Raw genomic sequence first — 22,103 nt, 5'->3', positions numbered from 1 at the left:
ATATAGGGGAGAGCTACAATGAAAACATTTCTTAAAATATAAATATAAATATTTTTTAATGTACGAATTTTATCCAACATGGTTACAAATTCATCGAACATGGTTACGAATGGTGAAAAATAATTTTTTGTTACCTTTGGGATTCGAGCCCAAGACCACGAATTCATCCAACAGGGTTACGAATCAACCGTAGATCTTGATGATCTAAGGGCTGAAAAATTGTTTATATTTTATATTTTAAGAAGTGTTTTTATTTTAGCCCTCCCCTATATATATAATAACTATTAAATTCAATTGTTAACATTTTTTCCTTCAAATATAAATAAATTGATTCCATTGTTCAAAAGAGCACTGATGAACTCATACGGTTGAATGAATTTAGTCTTTTCTATCTTCCGATGCACTATCCGCTAATATTCATTTATGAAGACGACGGATTATAAATTCTCATTCATTCCAATTACTCCATTCTAATTTTCCTCAAATCTAATTCATTCTTATTTGTTTCTAAATTTTTATCAATTTCCACATGTAAAAATCATTAAATATCTAAAAATTATGATATATTAAAAACTATTAAATATCTAAAAATCAGTATATTAGTGTTAGGTCCGGAGGGTCTCGAATAGGTGTATGGGGGGGGGGGGGGGAATACACCTATGGGCTATTTTTCGATAAAAAGAAACTTTAAAACAAACTGACTCAACCTGTTTACTGAAAAGAGTTTTGTCAAAATAGGGTTGACGACTGATACTGAATACTCTTCAGTAAGGAGTTATTAGTTAAGTCTAAGACTTTAACTGATACACGTAAGGCTTCAGTCGAGTTTGATAAACAGAGAGATGTTATGAATCTTACTGATTATCAGAAGATAGATCAGTTAGCCTGATAAAACACGCAGCGGAAAACTTTAGTTTCAAAATAGCCTGTGATATTAATCACGTTGTCAACAGTTAAGTTTCTCTTTGCAATTAATCAGGTTTCAGATTAGGAAGGTAAGAGCACAAGTAAGAAGGTAAGTACTGAAAGCTGTAAATAACACAAAGATTTTTACGTGGTTCGGAAAACACTTCCTACATCCACGGTCGGTTGATCAGACCAACAACTTCACTGGGCATGTGCTTACGGGTGCACAGCAAACCTGAACGTGTGCTTGTGGGTGCACAACAAACCGAGATGACTAAAGATCCTATCTTCAATACCAACACACTGGGTTGGATTTCTCACTCCTAGCGCGCACTGGGCACTAAGATCTCACGGATACAGAACACTGGTCTGAACTCCTTTTCGACACAAACACTCAATTCGATTGGTTGGAAAGGGGTTTGAAAACTTGCCAACTAAACCACAAAGAACAAGTTCTTTGCAATCAGTTTTACCTAGGCTTTGGATATACAATATTTGCCTAAGTTCTAAGAGAATGTATGTAATCAGCAGTGACTGATTTTTGGCTTTGTGATTCTCTTCTTCGATTCAAACTTTGGGGAGGCTTGGTTTTGCTGAGTAACGAATTCGGCAGCGTTTCAGCTTATGTTGTTGAATCGGTGAAGATTGAAGTGATACTCGAGCGCAATTTATACGAGACGTCTTGAATAAGATTCGTTGGCGGAGATGGTCTTCAAGATTTTTTCCGTTAGAGAGTAATTTGAACTTGGGCTGACGCTTCAATCTTCGAGGTTCCTTGTTTGGTGAGAACGGCTACTTTGAAGAGCAGGAGATGCGACATCTCTGAAAAAGTAATCACCAAAAAGGAATGGCCTCTGCAGAGAAAGGACGATTCTGAGATCTCTGCATTTAATGCGGCTGTACTTCTGGAGTGCGTGGCTTCCTTTGAACGTTGTAGGTTCAGTCCGAGGAAAAATGTTTAACTGATATATGACTTTAGTATCAGTCCGCTGAATCCACGTGGTGCGCATTAAGTAATCAGTCGAAACTGATCCTTCGACTGATAAGTCAAATATCAGTATTTGACTTTGCCTTAATGTTACATCAGTCGGCATCTTCAGTCTTCAGTCCTTCTTTCTTCAGTCTTCAGAACAACAGCTAAACTAGAAAAAGAACTCTAACACTTGAGTTCGAACAGTTCTAGTATATTACAAGTGAAACCTATTGATTTTGGTATCATCAAAACTAGGATTATGATATTTCATTAAGTTCCCAACAATTAGTATTTCAACAAAATAAATTCTATCCTATGTGACGTCGTATAATCACTTCATTCTAATTTTCCTTAATTCTCATTCATTCTTTTTCTTTTTCTAAATTTTAATCAATTTTCATATACAAAAACCATCAAATATCTAAAAACTATGAAATATCTAAAAATCATTATATTAATATTCCACAATTCAAGAAAAAATTATTTATATCCATAATTTAATTAATAATGCATTTGATACAGAAATGTTTAAGAATATAGCTATCTTGGCCCCCACTAATTAATGAGATGATTGATACGATAAATGATTACGTCATGTCTCTAATGTCTATCAAAGAAAGGGTTTATCTAAGTTCAGACAGTATTTGCAAAGAAGATGGACAAATTGAGCTCGATGAATAGGTATTCTCGGTTGAATATCTCAACACGATCAAGTGTTCTGGATTGCCAAATCGTGAGATTAAATTGAAAGAGGAATGCATAATCAAAAATAAAAAATATGATCAATCTAATGAGCTTTGCCATGGCACCAGACTGATAGTAACTCAACTTGGGGAAAAACGTAAGTGAAGGGAAACTCATTTCAGGAAAAAAAATGAGCGCAATAAGTTTTCTATAGCTAGAATGATTACGATTTCATCGCATTTCACTAAATTTTCAATTCGGTTCCAGAGAAGGCAATTCCCTATGAGTGTTTGTTTTGCTATGTCGACAATAAATAAAAGTCATGGATAATCTCTTTCAAATGTAGGATTATACCTGCCGAAACCCATTCTTAGTTATGGACAATTCTACGTGGCTGTTCGCTAATTTCTTAGCACACCGCAAGTGCATGGGTGCAACTATGACAGTAGCAAGGAATGTCATATTCCACATAGACTAATTTAAATAAATTCATATCCTAGATTATTATTCATCTATCTAGATAATCGAAATTAAGAGTTTTGATTTTAAAAACTAAATAAATAAATAATAGGAAACAAATAAATCAAGCTGCGAAACAGAGAAATAGATATGAGAAGAATTTCCCAAGGCAAATGTTTCAACAAATTCTCATAACTAACAAGTTCAATTCAATCATCAAGATGATTCCTAAGGCAATCTCAAAGCTAGTCTATACCCACTCTCATGGCATACAAACCGTTGATTACATGCAAGGCTACCGTCTCCGGATCACACTTCTAACATGCAACTCCTAAAAGCTCATAGGATTAACGCCCTCACAAATATCAATTCCCTTTAGAATTAAATAAATGTATTCTATGTTCTTAGTTCAGGTAATAATTATCATCTCTCGATATCAAATTAAAACTTATGATTATGCTAATTTGGTGATCAAGCAATAAAGCAAACAATATAAACAAAAACATAAAAGGAATAATAATCTCGATTGATTGAATCAAACAGTCAGAAACAATCATGTTTACTCCCTAAACCCTGGGAAAAGGGATTCTAGCCATGCATAGACATATGAACTAGAATCAAAGTCTCAATAAAACAGGAAAACATTCAACAATAAAACCGTAGTAAAATCGAGAATCTTTTCAGTTCTTGCTCTGGCTCCGTTCTTCGTCTCTTTCAGCTCTCAGGAAAAGTAAAATAAGATAAAAGGTACAGAGAATAAGTTCTTGGGGAGTCTTTATATGCCCTAAGTTTTGTAGAGCTCTAAATACCCAAAAATCGCGAAAACAGATAAAAATCCAAAAATTGAGCGAAAATTCGGCGTCTTGCGCTGCCGCATGCCCACACCGCGCGACGTCGCGCGGCCGCACCTCCAGCCCGCACAGTCCTCCAGAAATTGCTGTCACGTCGCGCGGCCGTGGCATGCGGCCGCATGCCCGGACCGCGCGACCTCCGACGTGTGTGTTCCGCATGCGCCGCGTGTCCTCCGACCCGCGAACTTTCCGACGCTCGTTCTCCCTCGTCCGGTATCCGATTTGACCTCTGTTTGCGCCTACGGACTCGTCTCTTCATGTACTTCTCTCCAATATCATCAAAATCATTCCAATACGAGTCCAAAATATGTATACGAATTTCGATGGATCACTTGCTAATTTGTTATATATACGTAAATGTATTTGGCTGGAGCGCATGGTGAGCCCACAGCTTGTTCATCACGCACGTAACGTAAGTGTGCCTCAAAAGTTATATATACCTTTTTTTCGTAAATGAAGATATAAGAGCACACACACAATTCTCCGTTGCCATCACAATTGAATATTATCTATTTCTCAAGGATGGTAATGATGAAAGTGACGTAAATTTACTCTCAAAAATAGTTACACGAATTTGTTAGATGTTTTACAGATTTTCTAAGAATATTTTATTTCCTAAATCTACAATGCATAAATGAAACAAAATCAATAAATCTTGTCACTTCCAAAAATATGTCGTAAGTGCAAATCTACCTATCATCAAATTTTAAAAATTAATTTATCCAGAGAAAAGAAGAAGCATAGTTGTGACTAAGGAAAGTCACAACTGTAGGGAAATATCTACCCTGCACATTGTGTAGGTACACACTATTGTTGAGATCATGACAAGTGGCTGTTTTTTGTTGGTCACTTTCCCTAATTCCAAATTATATTGTTTTGACCCCTCAAAAAAATTTTATTGCATAAAAACCCCACTTATTTTACCTTAAGTGTCAGAAAACTCTTTTCCAAACTTTAAAATTCATGCATACCCGCGCTTCGCCTAAAATGGTATCAGAGCGGGTTTTTATTGAGGAATTATATTATATTAGATTTATTTTATGATTAACCTATGTGGGAGGAGACTCCATTAAAAATCTATGGATCCGGACGAGTGTCCGAGATGTATTATGTACAAGAATTCTCTCCAAAATTTGGAGAGAGAAACTACTCGTTTAATAGACGAGCTCAACTGGAACAATTGAGCCCTCGTAACAAATATTCGGCGAGGAGAAGATGTTGAGATTATTCGTGATATCATCACAGGTATTCAATCATATCATGAACACCTTATAGGGATCGTCGGGATCAGAACGGCGATTGAACAAACAAGAGATGACGCCCATCAGTCTCACGACTAATGGAGCAGAAGGACAAAGCTGGAACAGCCTATCCAGCTTATCAAAAGATCGATCCCAACTCTTCCGAAAATGTCAACTTGCGGGAGATCCAAAGAACGGTGGAATATTATGGCAACAAGCTATATGATCTACCAATGGAGATGAGCCAAATATCACTCAAACAAGAGGAAATCTTAAAACTCTTGCGTGATATCCAGAAGAAGGTGGGGGATATCGAAAGGCGGAAACCATGTTCCGGAAGAATTCGGAATACATGGTCCAAAGACCCTACGTATCCACTAGCACTTGATGCAGCGCCTAAGGAACTACAGCCGGAGGACATAATTTGAATCGTGAAAGGGAAAAATCGTGAATAACCTTGATCGAATTGGATTAGAAGATCTACAAGAGTTAGCAGAATCATTTGCTAACCTAAATATGGTTGATCTAAAGATGAACCAAGGAGGAGAGGTGCCCAAAGCTGAGCATCCACAAGCATAATCGTCTAGGAAAGATGGAGCTCGTGAAGAATCGAGTCATTATCAACGAACCAGACGACGCCGGCCCCAGATGCAGGATACTCCTGTAGGGAAGGCTACACTTGAACCAATCCATCCATACGGATTGATTCTCAACCTCGATGAAGCCAGCTTCAAAGATTGGGAAGGACTCATCGATGAATGGGCTTCAACAATGAAGGTCGTGATTGCCACGATAGAATATGATAAAAACGAATTTATCAAAATCTTCGAGGCAAGTTTTGCTGGAATGGCAAAATAATTCTGGGATAAAGCATCAACAAAGGAGAAGAATGAGTTGTTCACCAAAGAATCAGCTATAGAAATCCTTGAGTATGCCGCCCATCAGATTAAAATCCATTTTCTTGGAATGTGTTTTTTCGAAGGATCGGGAGAAGAAAAGCGTCAAAAATATCGACAAGCACTTTACAATCTAAGATTGGTAGTGCTGGAGCCAAAAACTCTTAACGAATTTTTGCGCCTTTATGCCCTATATATCCATATGAGGTTAGTTGATAATCAGACAGCCAGGGACCTCTTTTTAAAAATGTTTCCAAGTCCATGGAGGGAAATGCTCATCAACGAGTACGTGTCACCAGGAGATTATCCACTGGATAGTGCATCAAAGACGAATGTCATATGTCCACAAGAAGTTGTCCGAATGGTGCCAAAAGGTAGCGGACCAGAGAAATCTCAAGAAATTGAGAAGGCTCAACAAAAGATCTCCATTGATGTGCGACAACCTAGATCTTCCAACAGAGATTGGAGCTGAGTTGCTGTATCAACGGAGGAGTAGGAAGAAACATAAGTATCAACCCTATGAAAGAAAACCAAGAGCAAGGCAAAGATCTTGGAGGCCCAGAACAATGTGGACCAGACAGAAGGCCCGTTCCGACAAATCAGGTCAACAGAGCGGACCATTGAGGAGCCGGTTTTCATCTCAAAAGAAAACTCCGGCGAGAAAAACTTTCAGGCGTATCCAAGCCAAAACAAATGAAAGTTTTAAAGATTGTAACTGCTGGACGTGCGGTGCAAAAGGGCATATTTCTACCAATTGCCCTGACAACGAGAAAAGATGAATACGAAAATTCGAATCCATACCGGATATCGAAGACGCCCTCTACAACCATGAACTGATACCCGTGTATCAATTCGAGGATATATCCTCTGATGAGAGTATATACGAGCAGAAAGAAGTCTTTAGTTCTGAAGATTCAGACATGACGGATGGATCATCCGGAGACGAGTCAGACTAAAGAAGACGAGGTTGTTACCCACCTGCAGAAGGACGATTAGAATGGATATACCAGCCATTCTCTGATCCTGCAGAAAAAGGTGGTAGATAAATTCGTGGAAAAAATCAAGAATAAAACCGTGGATATACAAACATTCCAAGGGGTTTTCAAGAGGAAGATTGGATCAAGTTCTACAAAGCTTGAGTCCATTCAAAAGAAAGCATCATGTTTTCTTCGGCACAACCAGCTGGGAGCTGTCACTTCCAATAGAATTGACAAACAACCAAGTAGAGATCCAGTTAACTCCAGCCGAAGACGTGCGGAGGATCTCTCTAAAATGAAGCCAGAAGTCGCTAATACGATGAAATGGATTCATATCGGAGCAATTCAGTTGGTGGTCAAGTCTGCTCTTTATCCAGGAACAGATACACCAGTCGACATTGCGATTTGTGATAAGAGAGTCACAAATCCAAGAGATTCAGTACTGGGAGCCTTCTCAGGAAATCTTTATGCTAAGCAGATTATAGCCGAGTTGTACCCTCAAATCGCTTATAATCTTCAAGATGCAGTCTTCAGCCGAGCCCTGACACTATATCAGGACTACAAGAGGAAGGATCTTTTAACGGGGGGACATAGGCCATATTCGATTACGTATCAAGTTTCATATGCCCTATCAAATTCCCACCACACAAATCTATTTTTGGGAAATGATTTTATTGAAATCCCAGAAATATGCAAGGAGGTGGCCAAGGCAATTAGCCCTGACCAAGTCGAAATCTCACAAATAAGGGAAATTGGCATCCAAATCGGAGACAAGCAGGTGCTGAAATACGATCAAAGTCTCAGATTGAAAGCATCAAGGTTGTCATTCCAAGGAGAAAGGCTTACATCAAGGCCTTTGGAAAGAAGTTTTTCTCATTCCTACGAGAGAAAAGCAATCCAGGAAGCACCAGTTCAAGGCATAAGAGTAAAACTCAAATGCCCCGAAGGATGGAGAAGTGTTTCCACAAAGTTTGATACAACCGAAAGGAAAAATCAATTTCCTTGCAACACGTTGTATTATTTGGTAAATCCAGAAAGCAATCGATACATTGGAATTCTGGAGATTGGGGGCTTTGAGATCCAGATCGAAGGCAAAGCCGGACAAGAAGCTGACGTCCTAATCTTAGGACGAAATTTCCTTGACAATTATCAACCATGATCAAGAAAAGCAAGTGGAATGGAGATCACAATCGGTGAGAAGAGGTTGCTGATCAAATGACGAGTCCATTCTCGATCTACATCTCCGTAGGAATGTTATATGGGAAATACAAGACAGGATATTTTGCTGCCTATATTGATTCAGGAGCAGGAATCTGCACAACAAAAATAGGAGTCTTTCCAACAGAAGTGGAAGAGGAACTACCTCGAATTGCAGGACGAGACTTCTCAAAGAAAATTTTACTCTTATCCAAGATAGTAAAACAGACGGAGATTTTGATCGGCGGAGCAGGCCAAACACCTTGGTACAAGGTCAAGACTCCACCAATCTATTTCCATGATACTGGAGCAGATATATTATTCGGGAATAATTTTCTGCAAACTTTCAAGAGGTATACACAGGATAATGAGGCCAGGAGACTGGTGTTCACAACCAATTGTGACCACAAAATCATTGTGCAAAGGCTCAAAGGAGCTTTTAATCGATCGATGCCAGTCAACTTTCGCAGCAAGCATGGTGATGATGGTAGACTCCGGAGACCACAAATGAAGGATCAACGGAGATTCAAAGATATTTTGCTTAAATGCAAAACCGAGGGATTTCCAGATCTCTCCGAAGAATAAACTCAAATCCTCAAAGTTTCCTTGATATCACATAAAGATATTAAGGAAGAAGAACATGTGTCTTTAGCCGACGTCAAGAGGAGAATCTAGAAGTGTTATCACGAGGATCTATTGGCATGGTGGGACAAGAACCAGCTCAAAGCCACTTTAAAAGTTAAAACTGGAAAGAAGCATGAGTTCGTAAGGTTCAGATCTATCCTGATGAATACTCAAGATCAGCAGGATATGAGGAGCATAATCAAGGAACACCTTGATTTAAAATTGATCGAACCAGGGAGTTCGCCTTACAGCAGCCCTGGATTCCTGGTGAAAAATCATGGGGAGATCAAAAGAGGAAAACCAAGATTGGTCATTAATTACAAATGAATTAATGATATTCTTGAGTTCGATGGATATTTCATCCCAAGCAGAGAACACCTCATCAACTGCATCAGAAGTGCAAAGGTATTCTCAAAATTTGATTGCAAATCAGGGTTTTACCAGATTCGCATGGAGGAAGGAAGTAAGAAGTTCACAGCTTTCTCAACTCCACAGGGACATTATGTCTGGAATGTCATGCCAATGGGGCTAGTCAACGCGCCTCAGGTATTCCAAAGGAAGATGGATAATCTTTTGAAGGATTATTCTTCATTCATGTTTGTTTATATTGATGATATTCTTATTGCATCAAAAGACATTCATGAACATGTCAGGCATCTGGAAATCTTTGCGGAGGTTTGTCAACAAGAAGGATTGGTGCTGTCTGAAAAGAAGGCAGTCGTGGCAACCCAGAAGATGGAGTTTCTGGGGATCGAGATCGAGATCGATGAGTCTGGAATAATTCTACAAGATCATATTGTAGAAAAGGTCCAAAAATTTCCAGAAGATCTCAAGGAAAAGAAGCAGCTTCAAAGTTTTCTTGGAGTTGTTAACTTTGCAGGGATGTTCATCAAAAACCTTGCAGAGCATAGGAAAATCTTCAGTCCACTACTGAAGAAAGATGTTCCATTCATATGGAAGGAGGAGCATCGTGAGGGTATGAAAAAGCTAAAAGAGATTTGCAAAAATCTCCCAAAGCTTTCAATACCACAAGACGAGGACGAATTAGTCGTATACACCGACGCAAGTGATTTTTGGTGGGCAGCCGTGCTCACTAAAATCACCCCTTATGGAGAGGAGCCATGCAGATACTGTAGTGGCCTCTTTTCCGACAGTGAGGCTGTGCGATGGTACATCAACGAGAAGGAGTTCTATGCAGTCAGAAAGGCGTTCAAGAAATGGCCGCTATTCTTACTTGCAAAGAAATACATTTTGAAAGTTGATAACACTAACGTTAAAGCTTTCTTAACCAAGAAAATTGAATCTAAACCTGAAAAGGCTAGATTACTTAGATGGCAAGCTGAATGCCAATATTATGATTTTGATATTGTCATTCTGAAATGTGATGATAATGTTCTTGCAGATTTTCTAACAAGGGATGTAGCCAACTGAGGTTGACGCCATTATTTTAAACCAAGGGCAGCTCCAAGAAAACATGGAGATGCTACAATAGGAATGGCAGGAGTGTGTACTCCATGTCAAACAAGCAGGAAGGATACAGTCGGCTGAAGAAGCCAAAGTGTCTGACCGCATACAAGAATGTCTTAAGACGATGATAAATCTTCATGAGGCAATCCACAAGCCGCTCTTGCGCGGGATCAGGGCTCCTCTGATCGAAGCAGGCATTACCGTACCGGACGGATTACCGGTAGCAGGGGATTCAAGGACCCCTAGCACAAGTTTTGAGGCTAAGGTGTCAAAACCAGATCCTCAAGAAAAAGATGTTGCTAAGGCTTTACCGCCCGAACCAACATGTCAACCCTCCACCTCTGAGGTTAAAGAGGGAGAGATTAACCTTAGGCCAATGACGGACAAATCTAAGGTTGATACTAATCTTCTTGAAGTATCTCCAATTTGGCAGGGTTACCAGTCCAGATGGGAGAAACTAAATACAAGAAGGGGCATTAATCTGGGAAACAGCCGGGTTGATGTCGGGGGAAATTATCCTCGAGTGTGGATGACTACCGGAGCTAATCCACAAGATGTCAAGGAATGGTATGAATTTGGGGCACTGGCCTCGGTTTATACTATTTCCCCGGCGTTCAATGAAATCAAGGGTCTACCAAGGTGGATCCAAGAAACAGTCTACGACGCCTGGGCAAACAACGAGTCCCTCAAACGAGGGGATGTCTTGGAACTGTATTTCTTCAGTGCAGCACCAGAACCTGCAGGAAAGGGCAACCATGAGGCTTTTCATTTCATAAAGCTTCGACGGCCCGACAATCAAGCCTTGAACCGAATCAAGGCTCCCGACCATCAGTCCTCCATTATCGCCACATTTACGGAAGAACAGATTTCTTCAAGGCGAGCATGGGGATTATGGGTCTGTCTCACAGAGATAGACAAAGTTAAGTCAAGATTCAAGTTTTCTCAAAATTCGAATCTGGGATCATTCCTGTTAAACACCATGACAAGAACTACTACCAAGTATGCCGAAAAAACCTTTGAAGAAAAAAGGCTAACACTTTGGCAAAACAAGATCGCGGGGAGCAAAGAGGTTAGTCGCAAATTCTGTAATATGGCTCACTTAGGCCATTGGAATGAACACGTCTACATGGAATTCCCTATGCAGAAAGAACCAGAATTTTCCAAGGGTTTCCTTCCGAAACCCGATAAAAAGAAATTCAGGTCCGACGAGTATGAGGAGCATAGGACTCCACGAGGATGAGCACCGAGGGCACCAAAAAAGTAAGAGGCCCGACAAAGAAAAGGGAGTCATGTGACTCAAGACAGGAGGACCACCTACTAAAAGAAAAACAACAAAAGTGGGTGGATGCAGACTAATTACCCATTGGCAGAAAAGACGAAAGTGGGTAGTCCTACAGGAGATCCACTCACCAAAAAGCAGAAGACAAAGCTGAGTGGAAGGAAAAGCAGCTGGTCCACACCAACAATTATCATAAAAAGATAAAAGGAAGGTTCAGCTCCATGTGAAGGCATTAACTGGTGTCGGCAATCATGGCCGACAAAAGAAGGTGGCAGTCACAATCCATGAGCTGGCCTCAATGGAAAGGAATCCGAGGCCAACCACCAAGATTTACAGAGGGCATCAAACCTCTATAAAAGGGGAAGCTCTGGAGATAAGAAGGACATCGAAAAATCACCACACCATCACACAACACTCTCTCTCTAGAAATTATCTTTGTAATTTTAATTTTTATGTTTAAAAAAAAATTCAAGTTCTAGTTTTAGTTTCTTTTAATTTATGTATACAAGTATTAGCTACTAATGAGTAGCTAAACAAGATTGTCTCCTCCCTTAGGGAGATATTATGAAATAAATTAAATATTTTATAATTCTTCTTCAAACACTTTGATTTGCTCAATTTTTCGGTTTAGTAGAAAATTTTCTTTCATTCTCCAACAAGATATTTTACGTCGGAACTTAGTGAAGGAGGAAGGTTGCAACCATCCCTTGCGAGCGTGTGGTTAGACGGAGCCTTGGGGGCAGACGGTCCGTAAAACGCAACAAGTACTGACTCCTGAAGAAGACCATTCGACGAGAGGTATAATGTTGGTTTATGTTTAGATTAATTTTGAATTGTTACGGAAGCATGTTGGGCCATATTATGATTAATTGCATGATTTTCTTTGAAAAAAGGGGTTTTCTGCCTAAATTGAAACCGTGGTGGGGAATTTTGTATTTGCAAATTTATAAGGGGTTGATTTGTGATTTATGGAAAAATGGGTTTTGGGGAGTGGCCATGTGTCACAATCTTAGCGACAGTGTGCATTGCACACTGTGCAGGGTAGACACTTCCCAGCTGTAGATGTCCTAATATGACTTCTTTATTGATATTTGTCTGTGCTGGCGAGATGTTTGCATATATACGTGGCTTCACTAAAATCGTTGTTTTGATCTTATTCTTTGTTGATATAAAGAAATCGTGCTTGATTATAGATAATAAGATGTGTTCATCACGAATCGAATTAAAAAAAAAAAGTATATTTGCTTTTTAAGATAAAATAATGGTCATACTCATGACCCATGAATTAATTTTGAAACACTATACCATATTATACTATTACGTGTGTTTGCTTTTTATCCCTCTAGCTAAATGAAGGAATAATATAATAAAGTATAAATTTATCACTTAGTGGAGATCATATTTTTTATATCTTGTTTGGTTTGAAGGATAATATATTTATTCACTCCTTATAAGAAATTATACCACCATTTCTTAAGTATAAAATTATTCATTTCCCAAAGGATAAAGAGCTGCCCGAAAAATTATACAATCTGTCCGAATTTTTTCATACATCGAAGCAAACGAGGTATAAAGTGGTAAATATACCTCAAAGCAAACACATCCTTATAGTTTTGTTTAAAGCATAATTCAATTTTTTTTAAGAAAATTATAAAAAAAATGCCCACAAACAACGGTACGTAGTTAAGAAAATTTAATTATACGTACTTCAAAAAAAAATATGCTGTAACTGATTGTCCTAATAGAAATTGTGACGGAATGTTTGAATTACAATTCATGCTATATTTGTGGGTATTTTGAGAATCCATGTTTTCATGGATCAAAAACAATTGTACATAAAACAATGATCTATGTGATATATTCATCATGATTCATATTCAAAATATTTCTTTATCATAAATACTCCTTCCGTCCCACGAATCTTGACATATTTGGTTTCGACATAGGAAATTAAGGAGTTGTAGATTAGTGTTTTAAGTACGTAGGTAATAAAGTATAAAAGTGATAAAGTAAGAGAGAGATTGTAATAAAGTGATAAAGTAGGAGGGAGGGTAAGTTCTATGGCGCACATAGGTGCCCGGCACCCTCATATTTGATAGTCGACACGTGTACTTACCCTATTTATGAATTTTGAATTATCTTTTGTAGAGAGGAGTTAACGCTGTTAACTCCTTCCGTGAAGTCATCATTACGTTCTCGGGGAACGTTATAATTCGGCATCAGAATTGGGCAACTTATGCTGGCAAAACCTCCTCCCAACCTAAAAATTTGTATTTTTGCCGCCTTTTTTTGGAATGACACTTTTTTATTGATATATTTAGGAGACTCTTCGACTACTTTTCTTTTCTACGAATCTATCAGCTCATTTTGAAACTCTTCATTGTTTTCATATCAAAATTAAATCGCAAGCTCCGTAAGCTCGAATTTTGGAATTTAAATCGTCAGGTTGTTGTATGATTTGTAAGGACGGCGAATTTTTATGTTCTTAATCCACGTTTGAAGTTTCATTTTTTTTTTCCATTTTTGTCGGCTGTTGTTGCTGATTTTATGTTTTGTTAATTAGATTCGTCCATTGTTAATCATGATTATTATAATATGATGTTCGTAAGTTTTATTTTTAAACTCAACATGATGATTTTCTTATCTTGTTGCATGTTTCATGGGTTTTTCATAATTTCGGCAGTTTTTTTCTTTCAAATGCGTAATTCTGTGTAATAGTTATATATAATCATGCCGAAAAACCTGCCGATATATGATTTCTATATAATTAAAGCTTTTGAATTATTTCGGCAATTTTAAAACTTTTCGTCAGTTATTGGATAAATTCGGCAATATTTGAAATATGTCGGCAGATTTCCATTTATTTCGGCAATTCTTATAATGTTTCGGCAACTATATGAATTATTTATGATTTTTTTTTAAAAGTATCGACAGCTTTATAATTATTTCGGCGATTGCCTTGTTATAGTGATATGAATTACTTTTGTTCGTATTGCGAATGATTTTTGTGTCATTATAGGTTAATGATGGATTTTAATTTGAACGAGTATCCAACTAATGATGTTGGCGATGAAGATGAAGTATCGTCAAGGAAGGAAGCATTTGTTGATGAAAATAATGTTGAAAATAGAAACGAAGATTGTGATGATAATTCAGATGTTGGAGACGGAGATAAGGATGAAAGCGTTGAAGAAGTTGAGGAAAATGTTGAAGATGAGCAACATGTTGAGCATGATTGTGCCAATTTTGTCGATCTACTTAATAGGATTGATGTACTTGAGATGGTATTAGAGGTTGGAAAATCTGTGAATGATCCCGAAGCAGCTCATATTTTATATTGCGAGTATGCAAGACTGAAGGGGTTTAGTGTGACAAGAGATAACAAAGGTTACTTTAATCATACTAAAATATGTAGTTTCCAAACATTTCTTTGCTCTTGCCATGGTAGGAGTGAAACGAAGACATCATTGGCGACTAGAGGGATGGCTACTTACAAGAAGCAAGATCGAAAGACCATGTGTAAGGCAAAGCTAAGGGTGGCACGCAGACGTAATCAGCCATGGAAAGTGAGTTCTTGGTACAGAGAACACAATCATGAATTATTCCCCTCTGGCCAGTCGTATTTGTTACGGTCTGCCCGTTCTGTGTCTAAATGTAAGAAACTTTTGATAGAAGCAATGAATTCAGCAGGCATTGGCATCTCTCGGGCTTGTGCATTCATTGAGAAGGAGTCAGGCGGGCCACAAAATTGTGGGTTTACACGGAAGGATGCTTATAATCACATTAATGGCTTAAAGATGAAGACAAAAGTGGAAAACGGTGATGTAAATAGCCTTATTCAATATTTCAGCAAGATGTCGAATAGTGAGGCATTCTTTTATTTTGACTTTCAAGTAGATGATGAAGGGCGACTTATGAATTTTTTCTTCAGAGACTCTCGCAGCTCTTTGGACTACGATTATTTCGGAGATGTGTTGTCTGTAGATAGTACGTATCGGACCAACAGATACAAGCTTGTTTGTGTTCCTTTTGTTGGTGTGAACCATCATTTGAAGAATGTTATGTTTGGAATTGGTTTCCTATCTGATGAAACCACCCGATCTTACGAATGGTTACTTTCCACTTTCTTGAAGTCTATGCATTCGAAACAACCGGACATAATTTTTACGGATCAATGCCAATCTCTTATGAATGCAATTGATTTCGTATTCCCGAGCGCTAGTCATCGTCTATGTCAGTGGCATATCAACCAAAACGCGCCATCGCATTTTGGGAAGTTGAATGGGAATTCATTCTTCAAAAAAGCTTGGTTTCATTGTATGAATGGATGTGATACTGAGGATGAATTTGAAGTAACTTGGATGTGTATGATTGATGAATACAGGCTTGAAGAGAATAGATGGTTTAATACCATGTACGGGTTGAAAAAGAGTTGGTCCTCTGTCTTTACAAATCAGCGATTTTGTGCCGGCCTACATGCAACATCGCGTAGTGAGGTAACAAACAAGGTTATTAAGAACCTTTGTAGTGCAAGCATATCATTACATGATTTTGTGCTTAAGTTTGAAGAAGTACAAATTCAATGGCGGCGAAAAGAAGCTGAAGAGGATGCACTCTGTATAGGAATGCCAGGGTTATTTGTGCAAAACAATGAATTGTTGAATAGTGCAGCTAAATTCTTGACACGAAGTGTGTTTCGAAAATTGGAGCATGAGGCTAGTTATTCAATGAACGTTGATTTAATCAAAGGGCCATCAAGTTATGCTTCTGATGACATAGAATTCACCGTGTCTTCTGGTAACTCTGGTGGGAATCCGAGGCTTGTTAAATTCAATAGATCAAGTGAGCTTGCTAGCTGCACGTGTCGTCTTTTCGAAACAGCGGGATTTCTGTGTTCTCACATTTTCAAGATTTATTATCTTATGAATGTGAAAAGCATTCCAAAACAATATTTGTTGACCAGACTATCTCGGCTGGCGAAGAATAGAATTTCGATGAATGTAGATTTCGGCAACGCTGTAGAGAATGATACGGAGCTGCATATATCCAGTTTGGCCTTTGTGAATCACTTGATGCGGTCCACATATGAGCTTGCCGAATATGCAAAAATGCATACTGATAAGCGTTGCCTTATTATGAACCGCCTAGCATCATTGCGTGAGGAGGTTTATGGTTCGAAAGCAGCCTCAAATGTGTCGGCAAGACAAAAGCCTAACTTGCCGAAATGAGGTGTTGCATTTCGAAATCCGAAAGTGGCAAAGACACGTGGTGAAACCAATTCAAGAATTGAAAGACACTGGGATAGATCTAAAGGCAAGGGCAAGGAAAAAATACAGAAGAAGAAAGCAGGTGAGTTGTCCGAAATTTTTTGGCATAGGCCGAACAATTTTAGAAAATTTCTGAAAATTTGTCGCGTTTGCCGATTTTTTTTCCCACGCGCCGAAATATTTGCCGAAGGTGAGTTGTCCGAAAATTTTTGGCATTGGCCGAAAAGTATCGGACAAGCAAGCAGGATAGATGTAGAAGATTTTATTGTAGTACTGTACTATTATTCTCATCTTCCGTACTCATTTTTATACAATCAATTGTATGTAACAGGTTGTGACACTCGTGCATCTCAGAAACGTAAGTTGCAGCACTCGGACAATGTTAGGAACTGTACATTGTTTGATATGCCATGTGGTTCTCAGGGTACTGCTAATCCTAATGACACACCTACTTCTCCATGGACTCATTCTGATTCTGTGGTATTTTTCCTGTACTTTGTGATATTCAAGTACTTATTTATTACTACTTATAAATTCCTTGTGTGTAATTTTTTACCTAATTTATATTTGGTATAATTGTAGGCATATGCGAAAATTATTACTGGTGAAGAACCTGTAAATCCCACTCCAACTGACGACTCTAAAGGCAAGGCTAATCAACAAATAGCACGCAAGAAAGCATGTGGGGTTAAATATATTTTACATGTTTTGTGTCGTAAGAATATATTGTACTATTATTCTCATCTTTATATCATCAAGCGTATTTTGACAGGTGGCCAAAGGCGTCCAGCTCAGAAACGTAAGTTGCACAACTCCGACGATGTTAGTAACCCTGCACCCTTCGCTATGCCATCGGCTTCTCATGATATTGATGTGCCATATGATACTTGGGATGAAAATTTTGGTTGGATTCATGCTGATTCTAGGGTATGTTTCTTGTACTTTCTGATATTGAATTTTTTAGTTAATTGTAGTTATGTATATTGTTGATTAATTTCGAGAGTCTAATTTACATTTCACATAATTGTAGACATATGTAAATATTATTGATAATGAAGAACCAGTAATTCCCAATCTGGATGACGACTATGAGGTTTGAACTGATTATGTATTAGATCTATAATTATTTTCTCTTTTTGTAATTATTAGTAATGTATTAAAAAAATTTTGGTTTGTATTGATGCAGGACTTGGACTTGAACTTTAGTCTTTCAAGGATTTGAGGAGTTTTATAGCAAATACCTTGAACTTTTTTGTTTTTGAATCTATAAGTGTACATATCATTAGAAGGTACATGTTCGTGGAAAAATTGCGAATATATTTAAAGCTCTGTTTAATGCTTTTTATTGTTGCCGAAAACAGTTAAACTCCGGTAGCTTTGTCGGCGAAGTGTCTTCATTATTCGGCGAATAGGTTAGGCAGTTGTCGAATATTATGTCGTTTTGGTGTTTTATTTGATCTATATTTTTATTTTGCTGAATTTCTATATTTTTGTTAGGCCTACCTACTAGCGCTTAATACTTTCATTATTCGCCGAATAAATTTCATTCGTGCAATTCGTTCACCGAAGTCTCTTTTTCGTTCGACGCTTATTTTCGGAGGTCGACAAATCTTTCGTTGCCGAAGTCTCTAAATTTTGTGGATGTTGGCTTAGCAATTTTTTTTTTTTTTTTTTTACCATTTCGCAGTGTTGTCTTTTCAAATTGACCATTATATCTGGCAAAATTATTAGGCGACAAATTATTATGAGACTACTCATCTATTACTTTTGAATACACTATTGCATTTTGACCCAAATGTTTATAAAAGACCACGCTAAGCAAAAAAACAAACAATAGCCTGCTGCGGCTGCAGCCCTATGACTTGTTCAGTATGAAGAGATGGCAATGCTTTTTATAGATGCTGAAAACAGTAAAACTCCGGCAGGTTTTTCGGCGAAGTGTGTTCCTTGTTCGGCGAATATATTCGGCAGATGTTGAATATTCCCTCTTTTTGTTGTTTTATTTGATCTATATTTTTAGTTTGGCCTACCTACTAGCGCTTAACACTTTCATTATTTGCCGAATAAATTTCATTCGTCCAATTCGTTCCACGAAGTCACTTTTTCGTTTGGCGACTATTTTCGTAGGTTGCCAAATCTCTCGTTGCCGAAGTCTTGAAATTTTGAGGATGTTGCCTTAGCATTTTTGTTTTTTTTACTACCACTTTGCAGTGTTGTCTTTTCAAATTGACCATTATCGCTGGCAAAATTATTAGGCGACAAATTTCGATGACACAATACAGCTTTTACTTTTGAAGACACTATTGCAGTTTGACTCAAATGTGTGGAAAAGTATAGGCTACGCTAAAAATCAAACAATACCCCTGCGGCTGCAGCCCTATGCCTTTTTTCAGTAACAAGATGGTAAGAGCTCTGCATGTAGTCAACTGTAGTATTGCATTAAATGTCTGGTACAAATATACCTCTTTTTTATGGACTCCAGCCCAAAAAAAAAAAAAAAAAACAAGCATGCATTTTGAATGTTTACACAATGGCTCCACAACCAATTGATCAAGATTGTTGTTTCTATGTGGCTCCATGGTCTCGTGCAGTTGAAACATTAGTGTTAAAAAATCTCAATGCGGCCAGAGACGCTGGGAAATGGGCAAACGGGTACCCTGATTACAACGAACATGCTCTTGCGAGAGTTCAAGCTCGTCTTTCGCGTTCTCCATGGAATATCAACATCACTTTGGATCAATATACGGAAAAAGTCTTAGAGTGGGAGGCGCGTTACTTTGATTTCCATAACCTTATTAGCAAAGGTGGAGTTCAATACTGTGAGCGTACGAACAAAGTCATCGCAAGTGACTTCAATTGGGAATTGTATTGCCAGGTTTTACCATTTACTTATATTCCATATATTATGGTATTATATCATGTTACGTATTATATTTGTCGGAGTTTAAACCATGTTGTAGGCTTACCCAAAATATCGTCGCTACATTATTGAAGGGGAGTTAAACTTCAAACTGTTGAAGCGTTTGTTCTCATGTCGTGAAATCAACTCTGAGAGTCATTCGCCGGCTGGTAGAACCAACTTGATTTTAAGCTCGAGTACCTCATCCGAAGAAGTTACAAGCGCTCCGGTGGACCACGCTGTAGGCGTCAGTACTGGTAATGCGTCATTCGATCATACGCAAATTAGTGGCTACGGCTCGTATGATGGCGAGGCACCTACTAATGGGTCTTACAGTAATACGGATAGTGGTTATGGGTCTTATGAATATATTGGTTCGTACGCCGGATCGGACGATGGTTCTAGTGTTTAATACTATTCTCTACTGTGTATGTAACTCTATACGTTGTTTATGGTTCCGATGAAATCGTATGAATATTTTTTTTTATTCAACACAGTCAGGCAACATCTTATCACATTCTCATTGGCAATTTCAGATGATTTGAAGTATGCATGTACACTGACTGTGGCGTGCCTTGAATTTCGGCCGAAATTCAAGGCAACTGCATGGATGTCACAAAATATTATATATTTATCATTAAGTGTAGTATTTCCAGAATAAATAAATAAAAATGTTAATGCTCGCACTAATAAGTACGAAGCTTGAACGCTCCAAAAGTTACCATAAAATACTTATCAGTTTTTGGACTTAAATTCTAGAAGATATGATATCGAAAACAATGCATGCGCAAATCAAGCTGACAGTTTGCACGAGGTTTGACCACTTCAACTATGCATTCGCTTGTCTACAAATAGAGAAGCAAATAATTTCCATTTTTGTCAACACATACGGTAGACAACTGCATAACTACGATGGTTCCTCCGCCTCCTTTTAGACGAATTAGCCAAGACGCCGTATTCTACATTCCACCATGGTCGAGACAGCTGGAGACGTCCGTTTTGTGTGATCTTCATTGGGAGCGAGCCCGTGGCGCGTGGGTTTTTGGCGACGTGGAGACCAATCGTCAATGCCTTGAAAACATTAAGACGATTAGGGACGCAGGATATCAGCCTCTCATATCGTTGGAGGAGTATGAGCGAAAGTTGTATGAATGGGAACGTCGTTATAGGCTTTTCTCTATGCTTTTGTCTTTGTATCCTACACTGTACGACAGAGTCAATAACAAAGTGCTTGCAACCAAAAGTACATGGCGCGATATACAAGCGGTATGTCTTTAATGGATTTTAATCTTTATGTGAATAATCAAACTTGTGTAATGTTTATTAAGTTCTATTTTCATCCCAGGATAAACCATTTATGCTATACTACTACGACGAAGGAGAAAGTGATTGGCCTCTCCTTAAAAGCATATTCGAGGCCTCGCCACCATCGACCCCAGGGGGTTCACATGGAAATGAATCCCCGGCCGAAGCTGAAGATATGTAGACGAGAATGAATATGAATGGGAATATTATTAGTTATTAATTTTAAGAGAGGCAGTCCTCTCATTGAAAAATTGATGTTGTTTGTTTTTCTATGGAAATATCGGTTAGTATGCAATAGTTGTTGACTGTTGGGATTTGTAAAAAATTTATCGCAATGCTTAATGTTATTTCTAATATGTATTGTAATTTATGTTTTAACCCGTGTGTGTATATATTTTATATTGAAGATAACATAAAATATACATGAAAATTAAATGCGAAGATTAAATATATACTAATATCGTTAAAACACACAAAGGTAAATAAATGAGCATAACCAAACCTCATGTATATACAATTATGAGTATGTCGATAAAGCGCGGCAGATTTGGCAGATTTTGAACTATGCATGCTAGCTGGCATTTGGTCAATTGAATTATTCGGCACAAATATCGGCAAGTCAAACGATAATAGTGTTTTTGGAACAAAAAAAATATGACCACTATTGTCTATATGCATGCAATGATTTCGAGGTTGTATCTGTACACCTGACTGTCGGCACATATATCGGCAATCAAAATTCTATAACTTTTGGCACATAGATCGGCAATCAAAATTATATCACTTTTGGATTATTACACTTACAAATAGTGCCATGGTTTATCAAGTTCTATATTCTTAAAAGAATATATACGTGTATGTTTTTGGAAATCCCATATAAATAGATAAGTGGCTGAGTTAAATTTTCGGCAACACCTCATAGTTCTATATTCTCATAACCCTAAATAAGAAGTATCAATGGCTCCACCATTACCCCTTGTACCAATCAATCAGGATGACATCTTTTACGTATCTCCGTGGGAAAGGCGCATTGAGACCATGGTGTTGCACGACATCGCCATTGCAAAGGATCGTGGAT

The 22,103-nt window shown here is 38.1% G+C and overlaps 1 protein-coding gene across 1 annotated transcript; it reads left to right on the top strand.

Moving 5' to 3' along the window:
• The first annotated feature begins 14,580 nt into the window (after positions 1–14,580).
• On the top strand, positions 14,581–18,043 carry LOC130990640 (protein FAR1-RELATED SEQUENCE 5-like). The gene is made up of 7 exons (XM_057914865.1): positions 14,581–16,726; positions 16,784–16,903; positions 17,153–17,301; positions 17,404–17,503; positions 17,594–17,748; positions 17,852–17,914; positions 18,008–18,043. The coding sequence occupies exons 1-7, from the start codon at positions 14,581–14,583 to the stop codon at positions 18,041–18,043; spliced, it is 2,769 nt and encodes a 922-aa protein (XP_057770848.1).
• The last annotated feature ends 4,060 nt before the right edge of the window (positions 18,044–22,103 follow it).

The sequence above is a fragment of the Salvia miltiorrhiza genome, chromosome 6 (genome assembly GCF_028751815.1).
Source record: "Salvia miltiorrhiza cultivar Shanhuang (shh) chromosome 6, IMPLAD_Smil_shh, whole genome shotgun sequence".
NCBI classification, from domain to species: Eukaryota; Viridiplantae; Streptophyta; class Magnoliopsida; order Lamiales; family Lamiaceae; genus Salvia; species Salvia miltiorrhiza.
Note: the sequence above shows the minus strand (reverse complement) of the source record. Positions and strands in the feature narration are given on the sequence as shown.